General features: G+C 44.8%; 1 protein-coding gene and 1 long non-coding RNA gene across 2 annotated transcripts; one reads left to right on the forward strand and one right to left on the reverse strand.

The window, feature by feature from the left end:
• Nucleotides 1-6074: 6074 nt before the first annotated feature.
• LOC103762383 (ras-related protein Rab-1A) lies at nucleotides 6075-13097 on the forward strand (the record flags this gene model as incomplete). The annotated part of the gene is made up of 5 exons (XM_018084410.1): nucleotides 6075-6170; nucleotides 8335-8430; nucleotides 9774-9869; nucleotides 10850-10981; nucleotides 11254-13097. Coding segments are annotated over 5 exons (618 nt in total), but the record flags the coding sequence as incomplete, so codon positions are not given.
• Nucleotides 13098-14130: 1033 nt separating this feature from the next.
• LOC115307470 lies at nucleotides 14131-15233 on the reverse strand. The gene is made up of 2 exons (XR_003915797.1): nucleotides 15080-15233; nucleotides 14131-14498 (listed from the first exon to the last, which is right to left on the reverse strand). It is a non-coding gene; the product is annotated as an uncharacterized LOC115307470 (long non-coding RNA).
• Nucleotides 15234-15617: the final 384 nt, after the last annotated feature.

Genomic DNA, 15617 nt, shown 5'->3' on the forward strand with positions numbered 1-15617 from the left:
CCCCCCTCCCGCTGTTCCGCGGGCTCGCGCCCGGGGCCGGCGCGGGAGAGGAGAAGGGGAAGCGGCCCAGGGGTGGGACCGAGGGGGCCGTGAGGGGTCAGTGGTGTCCCCGCTGCGAACCGGCATCGCCGCCCCAGCGCCCCGGGAGCGCCATGGGGCGCAGCCCACGGCGATTTTCCCGGAGCTCGGGAAGCACAGTGGGGCCTTGGATCCAACAAGTGCCCGGGGGGGCACCGGCGCCTGGGGAAAGGCGATGGCCCCGGCCCGCGGCGGATCGGCGGCCAGGGGTCCACCCTTCGCCGGAGCTGCGAGTCATGTGTGTGTCACATGGCTCTTGCAAAACACTTCTTGCCTATGTAGATTTTGCAACGCTGCGACTCGATAATGGAGCGCTCTCGGGGCTCTGACTGGAGCTGGAATAGCACTTGCCTGGAAAGCCTGGGGATGACACAGGGGTTTTTGTTTTTTGGGAGGGTCGTTGTGTGAGTGTGGCCTTTCCCCGCTCGGGAGTCGGGGTGTCCGAGCTCTCTAGTAGCTCCTGAGAGCTGTGTCCTTCCCACCGGGCTGTGGGGGACAATAAACCCTGTTTTGCTCGTGGGTTTTTTTTGAACGAATGGGAGGAGTGACTTGGAGTTAAGTTTAAAAAGCACTTCAGAAATCAGCTGCTGCACTGCCAACCCTTTAACCTTTAGGGTGTGTTTAGGCTTCTGGCTTTGCTGGCACTCCAGTTTGGGGGTGGTGAAGCCACTGTGCCCTCTGATGTCACTCAGGTGGTTCTGGTACTGAAACACACGTGTGGTGTGACGTTGCTGGTCTGGATACCCATGGACTCTGCTCCTGGCAGACACTCTCACAACCTCTGTCCTCACAGCTTTTCCACACAACATAGACTCCTGACTCTCGCGTGTCCGTGGATCCTCTGGCTGTTTGCACAAATGTTACCTCTTAAAATCACCTGAGGAGCAAACAAGTGCTCATCAGCTGGTGTGAGGGAGTTGGTGAAACCCAAGGGGTACAGCCAGGAACTCAAGTTACATCTTGGCAAGATTACATCCCAAACTTGCATGTGTAGCTTAGGAAAACACCAGGACAAGTAGCTGGAGGTGGGCAGGGGATGAAAGGCCAGCAATCTGCTGGTGCCTCTGTGGTCCTCAACAGTTAAACTCAAATTTACCTGTGAGACTCTGAGTTTTAACACCTGCAAAGTTTTAGACCACTAACAGAAACGGGTCAAAAGGGGCTTTTTCCAGACGTGTTTGGTTCAGGGTTTTTTTTTGCCTTTCCTGAAGTCTCTCAGCTCTCTAGAATAATGCAGAGAGTCGTTCCCTGCAATGAGGTACTGAAAGCTGCTGTGAAGAGGGGGAAAACGTTCTGAGGGAGGCTTGTTCTCAGTGAAGAGCGCTCGTTCCTTGTTCCTCACAGAACGAGCTGCATTCTTGAAAGTGAAACAAAGAGGAAAAGCTGTAGTTTAAGATTAACTTGTAGTGTTAAATTGCCACTTCCTGATAGGGTTTGGCCTGCAGGATGAGGGGAGGAGATGGGAAGGGTGTGGTAGGATGGACAGAAAATACCTGTCACTGCAGTGGGTGTACTTGGGTCTGTGTTAACCCAGGAATAAGATTTAAGGTATTATGACATTATTCTTTCTAGTTCCCTGTAGCAGATATGTCCGCTTTCCTCTTAGAAGCGCCTTGTAACACATTCTCACTTCCTTATCACAGCTTCAGATCAGGCTGTGGCCCCAGATCCTCTCTTCTGGGCGTGCCAGAACTCTGTCAGAAGTCAGTGCAATGGTTAAAATCTCTCACTAAAGACCCGTTTCCTTCATTTTTCCTGCTGAAGTTCAGGATTAGAATCTGCTCGTGCAAGGGCTTGAAGGGGGAGGTGTGTGTGGTTCTGAGAGCTTCCTTGGAACTTCAGGGCTGTGGGACAGCCTAGTGGACTATTTGGAGCTGAAGAGGAGTGGATGAGATATTAGTGTTTGGAAGCTAAATTCTGAAAACACCTGCCCAGTGAGCACTGGGATGTATTCCTTCTGTGTTCCTCCCTCCCCGCTGGTGTTTAAATGAGCAAAATGTCAATATTGATTCTGCTGTGACTAGATCATGTCAGGTTCAGCATTTCCTACCCCTTCTGCCACTTGCATGTGGTTGGCTAACTGGCACAAACACTTTGGTGGGTGCATTACCCAAGTCTTACCGGGAATTAATCTTGATCCATGTTCTGTAGTGTCTGAATCTTGTTCTAGATACTCTCAGGCAGAGATGAGGAAATTAAGTGGGTTTTGGAGTAAGTCTGGAGTTGTTTTTTTTTCATTCTTCAGGAGTGCTAGAGAATACCTGTGAGGGGGTTTCGGTCTTGTGTGATGGTGGTTAGTAGATGACAACTGAGTAGCAGCTCCTAGGCTGCTGGAATCATCTGAAATTGTTTGTGTTCTAACCTTTCTAAACATCAGTCTGCAATGCAAAGTGGCATTATGGCTCCTGGGTTCTGTTTACTTACACAAGCGGTGTGTAATCAAAGTGACGGTCATGCTCCTCTTCAGTAAAATTTCTAGGGTGGTAGAACAAAGACCTGGGATTGAGGCTGCCTGACTACCTGTTCACTGTAAACTTGCAGCTGACATCAGTGATTAAAGCTGATTCCAGCAGTTCCTTCTTGGAGACAGATGACTACCTGGTCTTGTCTGCTTTGGCATAAAACCTTTCCTGGCATTTAGAAAATCCCCACGTGCCTCCCTGTATAAACAACAGTATCTTAGAGCCCCACAGGTCCCTTGTTCCACAAAGCTTTGACCAGGCCTGTCCTAAAAACTTGATTTCTGGTTTTCTGCTGAACTGCTGACACGGGACGTGCACATAAGAGGAGGATGCTGCTGCACTGCTCAAAACATCCACAGGGCTGGTTTGGAGATGCCTGCGTTTTTTTTTTCTTTTGCAAGAGGCAGTTAAACTTCACATACTTGTCCTTTATCTCTTGGGCAAGAGGAAGTGACTATATCCCCTTCCTGGTGGAGAGGATTTGAAAGCCTCACTCCTACTGGCTGAACCTGCCTTGCCGTATGTGCTCGTCTAGTGAGATTTCTCTGAGGGTCCCAAGTATGACTTGCTTATGTAAATGGTGAGAAATAATTGAATGATTAACCTGAATTCCCACTGTCTCCTAAGTAGTGCAGAGAAGGCTCTCTAAACTGGAGGAGTTCATGAGTTTGAGTGTTCAGGTTTAAGGAGCAAAATTCAGTGGCTTCAGAAATGGTCGTGTGGCTCTTTGGGAGTAAATACCAGAATTAACTGGTGTGTCTTGTTGGACCCATTGCTGCAGTTGAACCCATTTACACAGATACTCTGTTGGTGTAGTTCAGTCTAGAAATATTTAGTTTTATTTGCTTTAAACCATTGCTGTACCCAGGAGCTGTCTCAAGCATCGCACTGTGTGTAACAGGCTGCACGTTTGGTTCTCAAACCCCTGTGTGGGCACCTGCTGTGTTTTAAAAGGTACAGCTTCCAAACTGCATTTGGAAAGGAAGGCACTATGTTATTGCAATATGGAGTGTCTTAGAAAATTAAAAACTTAAACTGCAGGGTTCTACTTAAATTATTTCCAAATTGATACCGGTCTAAGCATCAACCTTGCTTATCTCTGGCAAAAGTAGGTTTTTGTGACACAACACCAGTTTCTATGGTCAGAGACAGAGCTAAACCAGGAAAGGCTGTTTCCAGCCTGTTGCTGGCCCTGGTTTTGGTAGGGGTGAGGCAAATGGCTTAAGGCCACCACGTGAGCCTGTGGTTATCACTTGCCTCTGAAAATACTGAAGCCCTAAGTGAGGGGAGATCTGAATAGCAAAGATGTCAAACCCAGTATTTAAGGCTTCTGAGTTCCTGTTGTATTTACTTAACAATAGTTCTGTGTATAAGCTGTTATTCTTGTTTGCTTCTGAGCAGTAACAGATTTAATGGCAGGGTAGGTTTGGTTGGGAGCTGCTCATAGTGCTAAGAGTAACAGAGGAAGACAAGTTACTTGATGTCTGGGGGAACCTGAATTACTCTTGGAAGCAAGGGGAGGCTTTTAGGTGGATCTCAGACTCATAGCTGAAGCCTTACCTATACCAGGAAGGATTACTTTTTTTCCACTAATTTTAGTAAAAACAATGTAGTGCTAATATTCACATGTTAATATTCTTAAGGGGATTATAATGTGCTGCAAGCTGTAATACTTTCAAGTGTATTAGTGCTTGCTTTAAGTAATAATGTAACTTCAGGATTGCTGAAAATTCTGGATATGTAGGAAACTGAAGAACCCAAGCTTCCTGAGGCATCGTGGTGGGGGAGAAGGCACACGTGTAACAGTGGTCTGGGTCTTGCAGCTCTTGTACCTCACCTTGGTCTCCAGGTTACAGAGAGTTTCTGCTGCTCTTGGGGAACTAAACAATTAGTGGGGTTAAGAAGTTTTCTGATCAGTGTTTCAGCCATCTTGAATCTGTTGAGATATGTGGGTTGTGATGCAATGTGACTTATGCCCCCTGAACAGTTTCAGTTAACAACTGTCATTCCTCTAAAACCATCTTGCCTTGTATTAGTACATGACTTGACAGATGGAGTGGTGACTTCTGTGACTGTAAGCTGGTAGGTATCCTTTGATTATTCTTTTTTTAATACCCTGAGTGCTGTTAGGTTTACATTGTAAGGTTGCGTTTTTAAGGATCAGCTTATTAGTTGCTACATTTACCACTCCTGACTTCTCTCTAGCCTTGAGAGGAGTGCTTGGAAACTGGAGGTTTCAGCTGGGTGTGTTCCTGCAGCCTGGGGCCAGCCAGGGTGAGAGTCACTTGGGCACTGAAGCAGAGGAGTGGTGAAAAGCTGAGCAGTTGACCATCTGCTTGGCTGTTATCAGCTGGGGATGGATGCAGTTTCCTGGCTGGATTCCTGCCAGCCAGAGTCAGTGGCGATGCTGAAGAATAGTAGGTGGGGGACAGTTGATTTCAGGCATTTACGTAAACTTAATCTTTACTCAGCTTGGTTAAGTGGGCATAAAAATATGCCTGTTAAACTCTTGTGGTTAAATGAGAAGAGGACTTAAAACTGGCCACTACAGGGCTGGAAAGTTGTAAACTGAGCTAGCGTAGTACTTAAAAAGCAAAATAACTTGTGTTATTTGTGTTGTCTCTGCTGCTTGTTCTCTACTATGAAATTTCCCCATTAGTCTTAGGACTAACACAGAAACTTGTATTTTGCCGACAATGAAATCTTCACTACTCTTAGAAGTGTAAATCTAGGTTGGTCACTGATGACACTGTACTTCTTCTTTAATGTTGGGAAGACTCAACATTAGGCAAGAAAAGAATTGTCAACTCTTCCAGTGTGTCTTGAGAATTACTGATATCACACCTGACGTCCCCCAGAGATGTATCCTCATCTGGCAATAACTTTAGCTGTAATTCCTGAAAGGCAGGTGGAGTATTGGTCTCTGCTAATAAATAGTCTGTAGTGGAAGATGGATGTTAATTTTGCTTTAACAGGCACTGTAACTATGACACTTGGTGTTCATAGTTTGTATATTTAAATTGCATACTGTGCTGTTGCATTCTGTTGGAACTTAAATATGGGTAACTCAAACTGAGGAAAGAAATGGTTGGCTTTGGGCAGCTATGTTGTGAAACCTCTGACTCTAAAGATGCAAAGGTAATGGCTCTGGTGGGCAGCAGGCTGTCACTGCCACCTGCATGTTATTTGAGTTACTCACCCAAGCAGTGAGGCTTACACTTAATTGCAGAGCATGATTTTCATCTGTGCTAGACCACAAAGGGCTGGAGTAGGACTGTGTTAGTCTTGCTGATTGTCCGACTAATATCCCCAGAGTAACTTCCTAGGAAAGCACAGTTCCACCTAAAAATGCTGTGTTCAGAGCATCTACTTCACACTTCCCTTACCAAGTAAATTGTAAGTGTCTAAACTGGATAGAGGAGCTTGGAGTTGTAGGTGAATTTCCTAGCAGTGAATTAATTTACCCTTCTCAAACATCATAATACCCTGGCGTAAGGAACTTGGTTCTTGACAGTGTTTTTCATTAAGTGACCTAATTTTTTTTTTTCCCTCTGCAGTGACTATTTATTCAAGCTACTTCTGATTGGAGACTCCGGTGTTGGGAAATCTTGCCTTCTACTTAGGTTTGCAGTAAGTGATCATGCTTGAAAACTTTATGTAAAAAAGCTGCTTAGCAAGAACTCTCCTTTCAAGTAGTTCTGGTAGCGGGGCTGATGTCTGTCAGGTCTGGCATACCAAGGAATAAGTATAGTATTGCAAAGCCCTCCTATCTTCTGAATTTGTTTCTAGCTGATGTATTTGAGTAAATCGGAAAGAAATAATATCAAGACTGTGTCCAGTTAAGTTTAATTCTAATTTTCCTGTTGCTAGAGAACAAGATATCTTAATTTAACTTCCATCATTACAGTAGTGGTAGAACACTGAAGGTGGAAGGATATACTTGAATTCTGGGGTGTGAGCCTTCAGGCATGAGGGGTACAAATGTGTCAGGGCAAGACCTTGATCAGTTACTACTTGATAAGAACATTTTCTGCCAGATAAAATTTGATATCTGCATTGAAAAGATCTACCAGTTGTTTAGTCAGAGAAGCAATTGAAATAATAATCTAGGAATAACGAGGCCTTGTGCTTCCTTTAGTGAATGTTAAAATTGCTGATGGGCTGCTCTGGCTGAACTTTGATGCAAGAAGCTCAAGTTTTCCTGTCAACAAGAAAATTTAAAATGGGTTTGACAGCTCTTAGTAGAAAAAGCTGAAGTCCATTGAACTTCTTATCTGTGCCTGTGTCAAAGTGCAGCTTTATGTTGCCGTGGGAAGAGAGGAAAGAAGGGAGAATATGGGACATTAACTTAGAAACTAAAGTGTGGTGCTGCCACAAGGTGATGGCACCGTTCTCACAGCCTGAACAATTGCTCTGGGCACCTCTGGGAAGAGCCTGTTGTGTCATGTTATTAGTGTGAAATGGTGGTCTGGGGTGTGCAAATAGTCTCAGTCACAGCTGTCACAGCTGCTGGTGGTGCAGTGTTAGGGGAGGGAGGCACTAAAACCAGTGTGAGCAGGAGAAGGATGTCCCCTGCTCTGCTCACAGCATGGAGGCAGTGGATTGGAAGTGACACCACGGCTGGAGCAGTATTCCCAGAGCAGTCTAGCCAGCTTCTCTCACAGATACTGTTGAATTAATCCTGGCCTCATGCAAATAATCCAACTTTTCCTTTGTGATAGCCAGCTTAAATTTGTGCTCAGTTATCTGGTGTTTCTTCAACTAAGTAGCTCTTTCCTTTGGAAAAATGTGACTTTCCAACTAAGCTGTTTTACCCTGACATAAGGAATTACCACAGCATTCACTTACCTGTGTTCTTGCTGCTGTAGGTTAAACTTCAGGCTTTTCAAACATACCCTTCCGAGTATTGAAATGTTAAGGAAATAAATGTCATGTCATTCTTAAAGGCTTAATATTTCATTCTTACTTGGATGTATTACCCAAGATGTCTTCCATTCACAGCCCAAAGAAATCCCTTGTGTTTGTGATACCTACTGGTTGCATGAAAGCCTTTTGTGGTATATTGTGCATGAAGTTCTATCCTACAGGTACTTTAGGGATAGAAACTTCCTTTATTCTGACAAGCTGACAATCACTAGAAGGTAGCAAAGGCTGATCCAGCCCTTCCTGTGTGCCTTCAGGCCTGCTGGAGACTGCAGCCAGGTCCCTGCAAACTGCTCAACAGTTTTCCTTCCTGTATTGACACAGGCTGCAGAGCAGAGGACTCAGCACAAGTACCTCAGCTGTAACTCTAACCTGCCTTAGCAACCAGCTGCAGCAGCAGAGGATCTGAAATTCATGTGTGGAGTGTGACTGAAGCAAAGCCTCTGACTTGTAGGTGGCTGCTGTGTAACACAGATGAAAAAAACATCAAAGGAGAATAAAAATCTGATGCATTTTATTAACCACAGTGGTTATTCTGAGTAGCTCTTCAGTCTGCCAACTTGAGCAAAGACTGGTTTTTACACTACGAGTCACAAGGACTTAACACTGCAGGATTTCCAGAAAAAAAGCTTTTTTTGACTAGTTTTTGAAACACAGGTCTGGTTGTTTGTGGTGCGTTTGAAAAGCTTTTGCAGAATTTTTGAAAAGTAGATACTCTGTGGAAATGCATAGTTGCCTCCTGGATTTTGCCATGAGAGATCAGGCTGGTTTTCCAAGGAAATTAAGTACCCTTGTCTGCCTGGTACATAATGAAGTGGGTGGCTGCAGAAGAAGTGCAGCTGGCTTGACTTCTGTTCACTCTCTCTCCTAGGATGACACGTACACAGAAAGTTACATCAGCACGATTGGTGTGGACTTCAAAATCAGAACTATAGAACTAGATGGGAAAACAATCAAGCTTCAGATAGTAAGTAGTATTTCTCAACTCCTGGGTACTTTAAACTGTTTGAGCACAGAATTATATTCATAACTGTTGGCAGTTATCTTTGTACTTTAATCATTAAAATGTAAGTGATAGCTTCCCTGTTACAAGAGGCAAGGCAGTTTTCACAAGATTCCAGGACTTCCCATGACCTGTCCTTAAAGAAGGATGCTTATTATGTTTCCCTGAAAGAGGAGATTCTGTGCTGGAGTGCTCTCGTATCAAAATTGGTGTAGTTCTGCAGTTCTTAGCAAGGATTTGTGTAAGTGCAGGAATACCACAGAGTTGTCCAAGATGCCTGAATTCCACAGCAGCTGTTACTAGCAGACTGCACTGTCTAATGCTGGAAATTGCTTTTGTTGACCTGAGTGGAAAAACTGACACGAAGCCTTGTAACTGGTCTGTCTGCCTTAGCACTGGGCGGTGCTGCTTTTGGCCTTCACTTGGAATAAACAGGGGAAGAGACTTGGCAGTTCTTTAATCTTGAAGCACTCTAAAAGGGTGACTGGTGTAATGAAACCCAATATCTGTGCAAGGTCACACAATCCTTGTCAGCCACTGCTTCCAGCTCAAGCAGAGGCTCTTAGGACTCGAACAGCAATGACTCAGGGATTCCATGTTGTGAAGCAGGAGTCCAGCTTACAGCCAGAAGCCCGATCCTCCAGACTCCAGTGTAACTGTCCTGAGTATAGAGCGGCCCACTAGGAATGCTGTCACTGTTGAATCAGTCTGAGTCTGACTGTTTCTAACCTGCAGCCAGCCCTATTCTTGACACGGCTCCAGGGAGCTGTTTGGGCAAGTGCCGTTCCTGTCCTGGGTGGGGGAAGAGGTCAGGCACCTAATATCCCTCCTTAAGTCTCACAGCAGGAGAAGAGAACTGGGTTTGGTTTGAGTTGTTGCCTTTAAATACTTTTGCTGGAGCTCCTGTGCCAAGGACGTTGCAGGGAGTGGTCATGTTGGAGACCTGCAGCTCCAACCTTCTTTCTAACCAAGCCCTGGTTTGTGTTTGTTCTTCTGAGCACTGAACCATGACTTCTCCATGGGTTAAAACTGCTTCATGTTCTCCTCAGAGAGATCTCCTGGCCACCCTTGGCTGAAACCAAGGAAATGAGCACTTGAGAAAAGTGGCTACCCAGGTGCAATTCTCAGCTAAAATACTTGATCTCCTCAAATCCTGTTTGATGCACACAGTTTCAGAGCCACTTCTGCAGCTGTGATTTGGATGTGGTTGTAGTTGGGTGGCTGATCCTCTGAGCTGTGTTGCTGGAAGCTGCTGTGTAACTGGCACAGCCACACTGCGGTGACTGACCCTGTTACTTGTCTTGTAGTGGGACACGGCGGGACAGGAGAGGTTTCGGACTATCACTTCCAGTTACTATAGAGGAGCTCATGGCATCATAGTTGTGTATGATGTTACAGATCAGGTAAGTGTTAAAACCTGTGCCTGGAGAGTTTCTCCAGGCTGATAAGTAAATAAACCCAGGAATTTAACAACTGAGCACATCTTAAGGAGACAGTGGCACAGTCCTCCAGGCTGCACTGAGGTTTATCAAGCCAAGTGTATATATTCCTCTGCAGGGTTTGGGGCTGAACACAGAAATAAAATGAGCAGTGGGATTTGTGGCTCTAAAACAATTGTACTTTAGGCTTAACCCAAAACTTGCTGAGCAGGTAACTGATTGTTCTGTGTGAATACTTCTCACCCTGCCTTTGGTAGCAGGAAGTCTGAGTTACTGATGGAAGTTGTTGAAAGATTTCTGAATGTACTTGAACTTTGGTCTACAGTAAAAATGGGCATTTGGAACAGAAAATTGTCAGCATGTGTGTAGGACACAACTGAGCCAGTGTTTTCTGTGAAAGGATCTCTGAAGATTACTGGGGCAGTTGTCCTGTTGGAAGGGCACTTGGGAAGTGTAGGGTTTCTTCATTAATAGAAAAAGAACAATTGTGTTCAATTGCTAACTGGAATATTGATCCAGCATTTCTGCAGTCAGAGGTTGTTCCAGCATATCTACAACAAGGTGGTTTGCACCTGATACCTGGTGCTTTGTAAATTTGTGGGATTCTTCTGGTTTCAGCTGCGTGCTGTGTCTCTGCTACAGGAAGAGGAAGAAGAGTCCCAGATGGGTGAAGCTCTTGAATATTCAAGATACGGAGCTGGGAAAATAATAGGGGGGGAGGAGTGCAGGAAGGGCTGATTGTGTAGGGCTTGGAGCAGGAGCTGTGTAGACCATGTGGTGACTGGGCTGTCCTGAGGCCATCAGGGATGGCAGCATTAGAGAGTTCTCTCCCGTGCCTGTGAATCACATTGGTCAGGGCACTGCTTCCTGTTCTTTCCTGGTCATTACCAAAGTGCTGAACTTCCCTCTCCCAGGGCCTTGCTTACAGTTCTCTTATCTCACAGGAGTCTTTCAATAATGTAAAGCAGTGGCTGCAGGAGATAGACCGTTATGCCAGTGAAAACGTCAACAAGTTGTTGGTGGGGAACAAATGTGATCTGACCACAAAGAAAGTAGTAGACTATACAACAGCAAAGGTATGTGGATACAAACAGCTGTGTTTGCTTGGTGAGCACCTGCTTTGGTTCATAATGCACGGAGCTGCTAGAGCAGGGAAGTGCTGTGGTACATGAATGTCAGGGTGACACAAATGGGGGCAGTTGAATGACCCCCTGCCCTGCAGGTCAGACTGGAGATGGGGGGTGGGGTGGAATCCAGGAACCTGTGGCTTATCCGGCAGTGCACCAGGAAAGGAGGTGAGCTATGAACCTGTGTATGAGCTTACTGTTCACTGTTTCTCAATTTGCAGGAATTTGCAGATTCTCTTGGAATTCCCTTTTTGGAAACCAGTGCAAAGAATGCCACAAATGTAGAACAGTCTTTCATGACCATGGCTGCTGAGATTAAAAAACGAATGGGCCCGGGAGCGACAGCTGGTGGTGCAGAGAAGTCCAATGTTAAAATTCAGAGCACTCCAGTCAAGCAGTCTAGTGGAGGTTGCTGCTAAAACTTGCCTCCCCCCTTTTGTCTCACAACAATGAATTTGCAATCTGAACCCAAGTGAAAAAAAAAAAATTGCCTGAATTGTACTGTATGTAGCTGCACTACAACAGATTCTTACCGTCTCCACAAAGGTCAGAGATTGTAAATGGTCAATACTGACTTTTTTTATTCCCTTGACTCAAGACAGCTAACTTCATTTTCAGAACTGTTTTAAACCTTTGTGTGCTGGTTTATAAACGTGTAATCCTTGTTGCTTTTCCTGATACCAGACTGTTTCCTGTGGTTGGTTAGGATGTATTTTTGTTTTGATGTTTCTATTGGCATGTTTAGATGTCAGGTTTAGTCTTCTGAAGATGAAGTTTAGCCATTTTGTATCAAACAGCACAACAGTGTCTGTCACTTTCCATGCATAAAATTTAGTAAGATATATGTAAGATCTGATTTGCTAGTTCCTTCTTGTAGAATTATAAATGGAGAGATCACACTATCTGATTAATAGTTTCTTCATACTCTGCATATAATTTGTGGCTGCAGAATATTGTAATTTGTTGCACAATATGTAACAAAACTGAAGAAATGTTTAATAAATATTGTACTTATTGGAAGTAATATCAAACTGTATGGTGATAAATATTGTCTTAATTTGTATGGCTAAGGGGGAAATCAGGCTTGCATTGTGCACAAAACATATCTGTGTGTGCAGCCATGGCTCTCAGACCTCCTGATAGACCAGAGACCTTCCCTGCAACTCAAACCAGTGGCTGCGGCCCCAAAGCCTGAGCTGTCGTGGTGCTTAAGGCACGTGTGCTGTACTAGAAACACCCAGCCAATGTTCATGGAGGCATAATGCACTCTGAATGTACAACAGTTCCCTAACTTTAGTCTTGGAACTTAATTTATTTCTCAAGGACTCCACTTAGGGGATTCCCGACAGCTTTGCGTAGTAGGGGAGAGAACAGTATTTCCCTAACACGAGTGATTTCAGCGTAACCTGGAGGAGGTGTAACTTTCTACCAGTATATTATGTCTTTTCTATATACTGTTAATTCCATCCTCTTTTAATCAATACTCTTCTGACTTAGTGCAACAGCTTAGCTTCTATTCTGTTCTGCAGCGAGGCACCAGGAGGATGACATGGGGGCAGCAGGGCCCCCCACCAGACTGTTGCTCAAAGTAGGCGCTATCTCAAATAATTTGGAACTAACCAGCAGCCAAGAGGTTTTGGATGGTGTGTGATTCTTTGTACAGAGCTAATCAAATCATTAGTGCCTGATGTCTAGCTAAAAGCCACAGGAAAGCTAGCCTATAACACTTCCTATACATGTAAAATTGTTCAGCTTTATCTAAACTCAAATGTTCAGCCTATTCTGTAAATAGTCTCATGTTTGAAAGACCATGTAACATTCCCCTAGTAGTAAATACACCCTGTGATAGTAAAAATATAGCCTAGGTATGTTGTGAGGTATAAACTAAAACTGGTGCAAATATCCTCTGATTTTTTTTTTTTGGGGGGGGTGACTTTGGCTAACAGCTTTCTTCAACATAGTTGCATAAATCAACAGGCAATTGTAATACATAAAGTATTGTCATGGTTAAGTTGAACTCTTCCACTTGAGACCTTCACAATAAAGTGATGTGCTTTCTAGTAGAGATGTGCTTGTTGGTATAATTCATTATAAATGTGAGTGCCTGCTCCTCAAGAGCAGGAGCAGCAGCGAGTGCTGCCCAGATCAGGAAGCAAAGCAGAAGGAGGTTGTGTTGAGGGTAAAACATCTTCCCTTCAGAGAGTGCACAAATGAACTTCAATGTCGAGATGCCTGCTACATACTATCCAAACCAATGTTAATATATACAGTAATAAAAGCATTGCAAAACCAACTTGGGCTACACCAGGTGTTTGGTGGTTATTTGTTCCCCCCTCAGTCATGACTTTGCTGGTGCTGCTGAAGCTTGTGGTTTTCAGGCTGAGGTGTGAGGGCAGAGCAGGCCTAAGAGTCCTGGAAAAGGGCACTGTAGTCTCTTACCTGTGAGCTAAAATACTGAATACTTTTGACATAATGGGTCAAAAAAAAATTGCCTGTGAGGCTTAGGACACAGAAGATGGGAGAGTATCCAAAAAGACTCCAAAAACTCCAATGAATTATTTGTTGTAGGTGCTTCAGTTTACCTGTGCTTTTACCTTCTACTTGTGTTGTGTTCACAGGAATGGGTGGAAGTGATGCTTTCTGCACAAGAAAACCCCGCTCACCATTTAGTTTAAAGGTTAATTAAAGCCGAGTACCAACATGCTGTAACTTTGTTTGGCCACTTACCTCGTTGTGCTGCTTCAGAGATGCCCTTTCTATTACAGAAAGGGCGTGGAAAACCTTGATGCTGTTCTGTTAACTGCAGTAGCTGTAAGAGGGGAAACCAGCACAGCACCAACACAGCTACAGCCCACAGCAGGTGACACCAGATTATACAGAACCTGCTTCTCCCCGGCCTGTTTATTTTTTTATTGAGATTCGCTATTTTGGCTTGTGTTTATGCATAAGAAAATTGAAAGTTAAATAGGCTCTGCTTCAGCAGGGAGTGGTAAATATAAATAGACCTTCAGTTTGCTCCCAAGAACCAGAAGGAGTTGCTATTTCTTGGCTTCTGGCACCTATTTTTGACGAGCATAAACAAAACATGAGAACGGGGCTATTAAAATCACACGGCTTTACTTGGCAGGGAGCTGCATGGCAACACTATGGATTACTCAGTTAAAAAACTCTGTTCCTGACATTCTGCTAACACATGGAACAGGCCACTTCAATAAAGAAAGGAAAGCTATGTTAAAAAAACAAACCAGAAAAAGGCCAGCTGTACATTCCTTACACGACTCCAGGCGTCCCAGCAGCAGAGTGCCTGCTGTACCACACACCTTTCTCAAGCCCTGGTGGGCTCACTGAACACATTTTGGCATCTCTGCAGCAAGTGGTGGTGGAGGTGGTTTGGTGCTTGCTGCAGTTCTTCTCAGCCCTCCCAAGATGGGCTAACGAAGTCCAGGTCTGACAGAGGCAGCAGCATCTGAAATAAAATGGGGTGTTTGTTACTGTACTTTGGCTGCAGTTTAACAGAGAAAAACCTTCTTTGGCTACTCCCACAGTTATAGGGTACAGCTGGGTATAGGTATCAATTAAAAAAAAACAGAAAACAAACACTACTTAAGATACTATCCTGTTGTGAGAGGCTGACACTCCTGAAACACTTGTCTCTCCAGTTCTGTTTGAAGGAAGACAGTCAAGAAATCAGCAAACAAGTTTTATAGCCCCTATTTTACACCCGAATTCGCTTGCTTCCCTTTCCCACCATTATATGGCAACCACAATGTTTCTGAGAAAACATAAAGCCAAAAAATACCCCTTCCTCATCCTCCCTCTGCTGCTGCTGCTGTCCCCCCAACCCTCCCTGCTGGTTCCCTCCGAGGAGCTGCCCATTTAAAGGTGACGGGGCATCCATTTTGAGACCTCCTTTGCTTTCCAAACATCACATTCAAAGAAATAACAGTAGACCCTGACATGCAGTGTTTGCTAATTTAAGTGTTTCTCTCCCTACGCTTCCCTCTCTCTTCCCCCACTGCAGAAAGGCTGGTTTGCCCCCCTGCTTACCCATGGGGCAGCTTTGTGCTGCATCTCCCTCGTCCTCCACCTCGTCCTTGCCCTGCACAGGACCCACAGCAGCAAGAATGGACTTGTACAGGTGCTCTGCATGGCTTTCCAGCTCTTCTGACTGCTTTGCAATCAAACCTAGCGTGTCTTTCAGAGCTGGAAAACAAAAAACATGAATGGAGGTGGTAGTAATGTGGTAATTCAATGTCTGTAAGAGCAGAAAGAGAGAGTTCTGCTCACCCAGGCAGAGCTTTTGAAGGAAATGGAGTGTTAGAAATCAATAACCTGATGTTCACCCTGTCAACGTTGTGATGCAGAGTTTGGAGGGGGTGGGAAGCGACTTAGGAAGCTCCAGATTAATGAAGATGCATTATCTTCATTAAATAAGGGAAACCTTTGGGACTGGGTAAGGAAGCCCATCCATAACACAGCACTCGGCCTCTAAAGCCCCTCTGGTGACTGCAGGTACAGCCCACCCTCTAGAGAGCCCTTGTGCAGGATGCACCAAGTCACCAGAGAAACTGCTCCACACACACCA

This window comes from Manacus vitellinus, unplaced genomic scaffold (assembly GCF_001715985.3).
Source record: "Manacus vitellinus isolate BGI_N305 unplaced genomic scaffold, ASM171598v3 ctg7180002425461_pilon, whole genome shotgun sequence".
Taxonomy (NCBI): domain Eukaryota; kingdom Metazoa; phylum Chordata; class Aves; order Passeriformes; family Pipridae; genus Manacus; species Manacus vitellinus.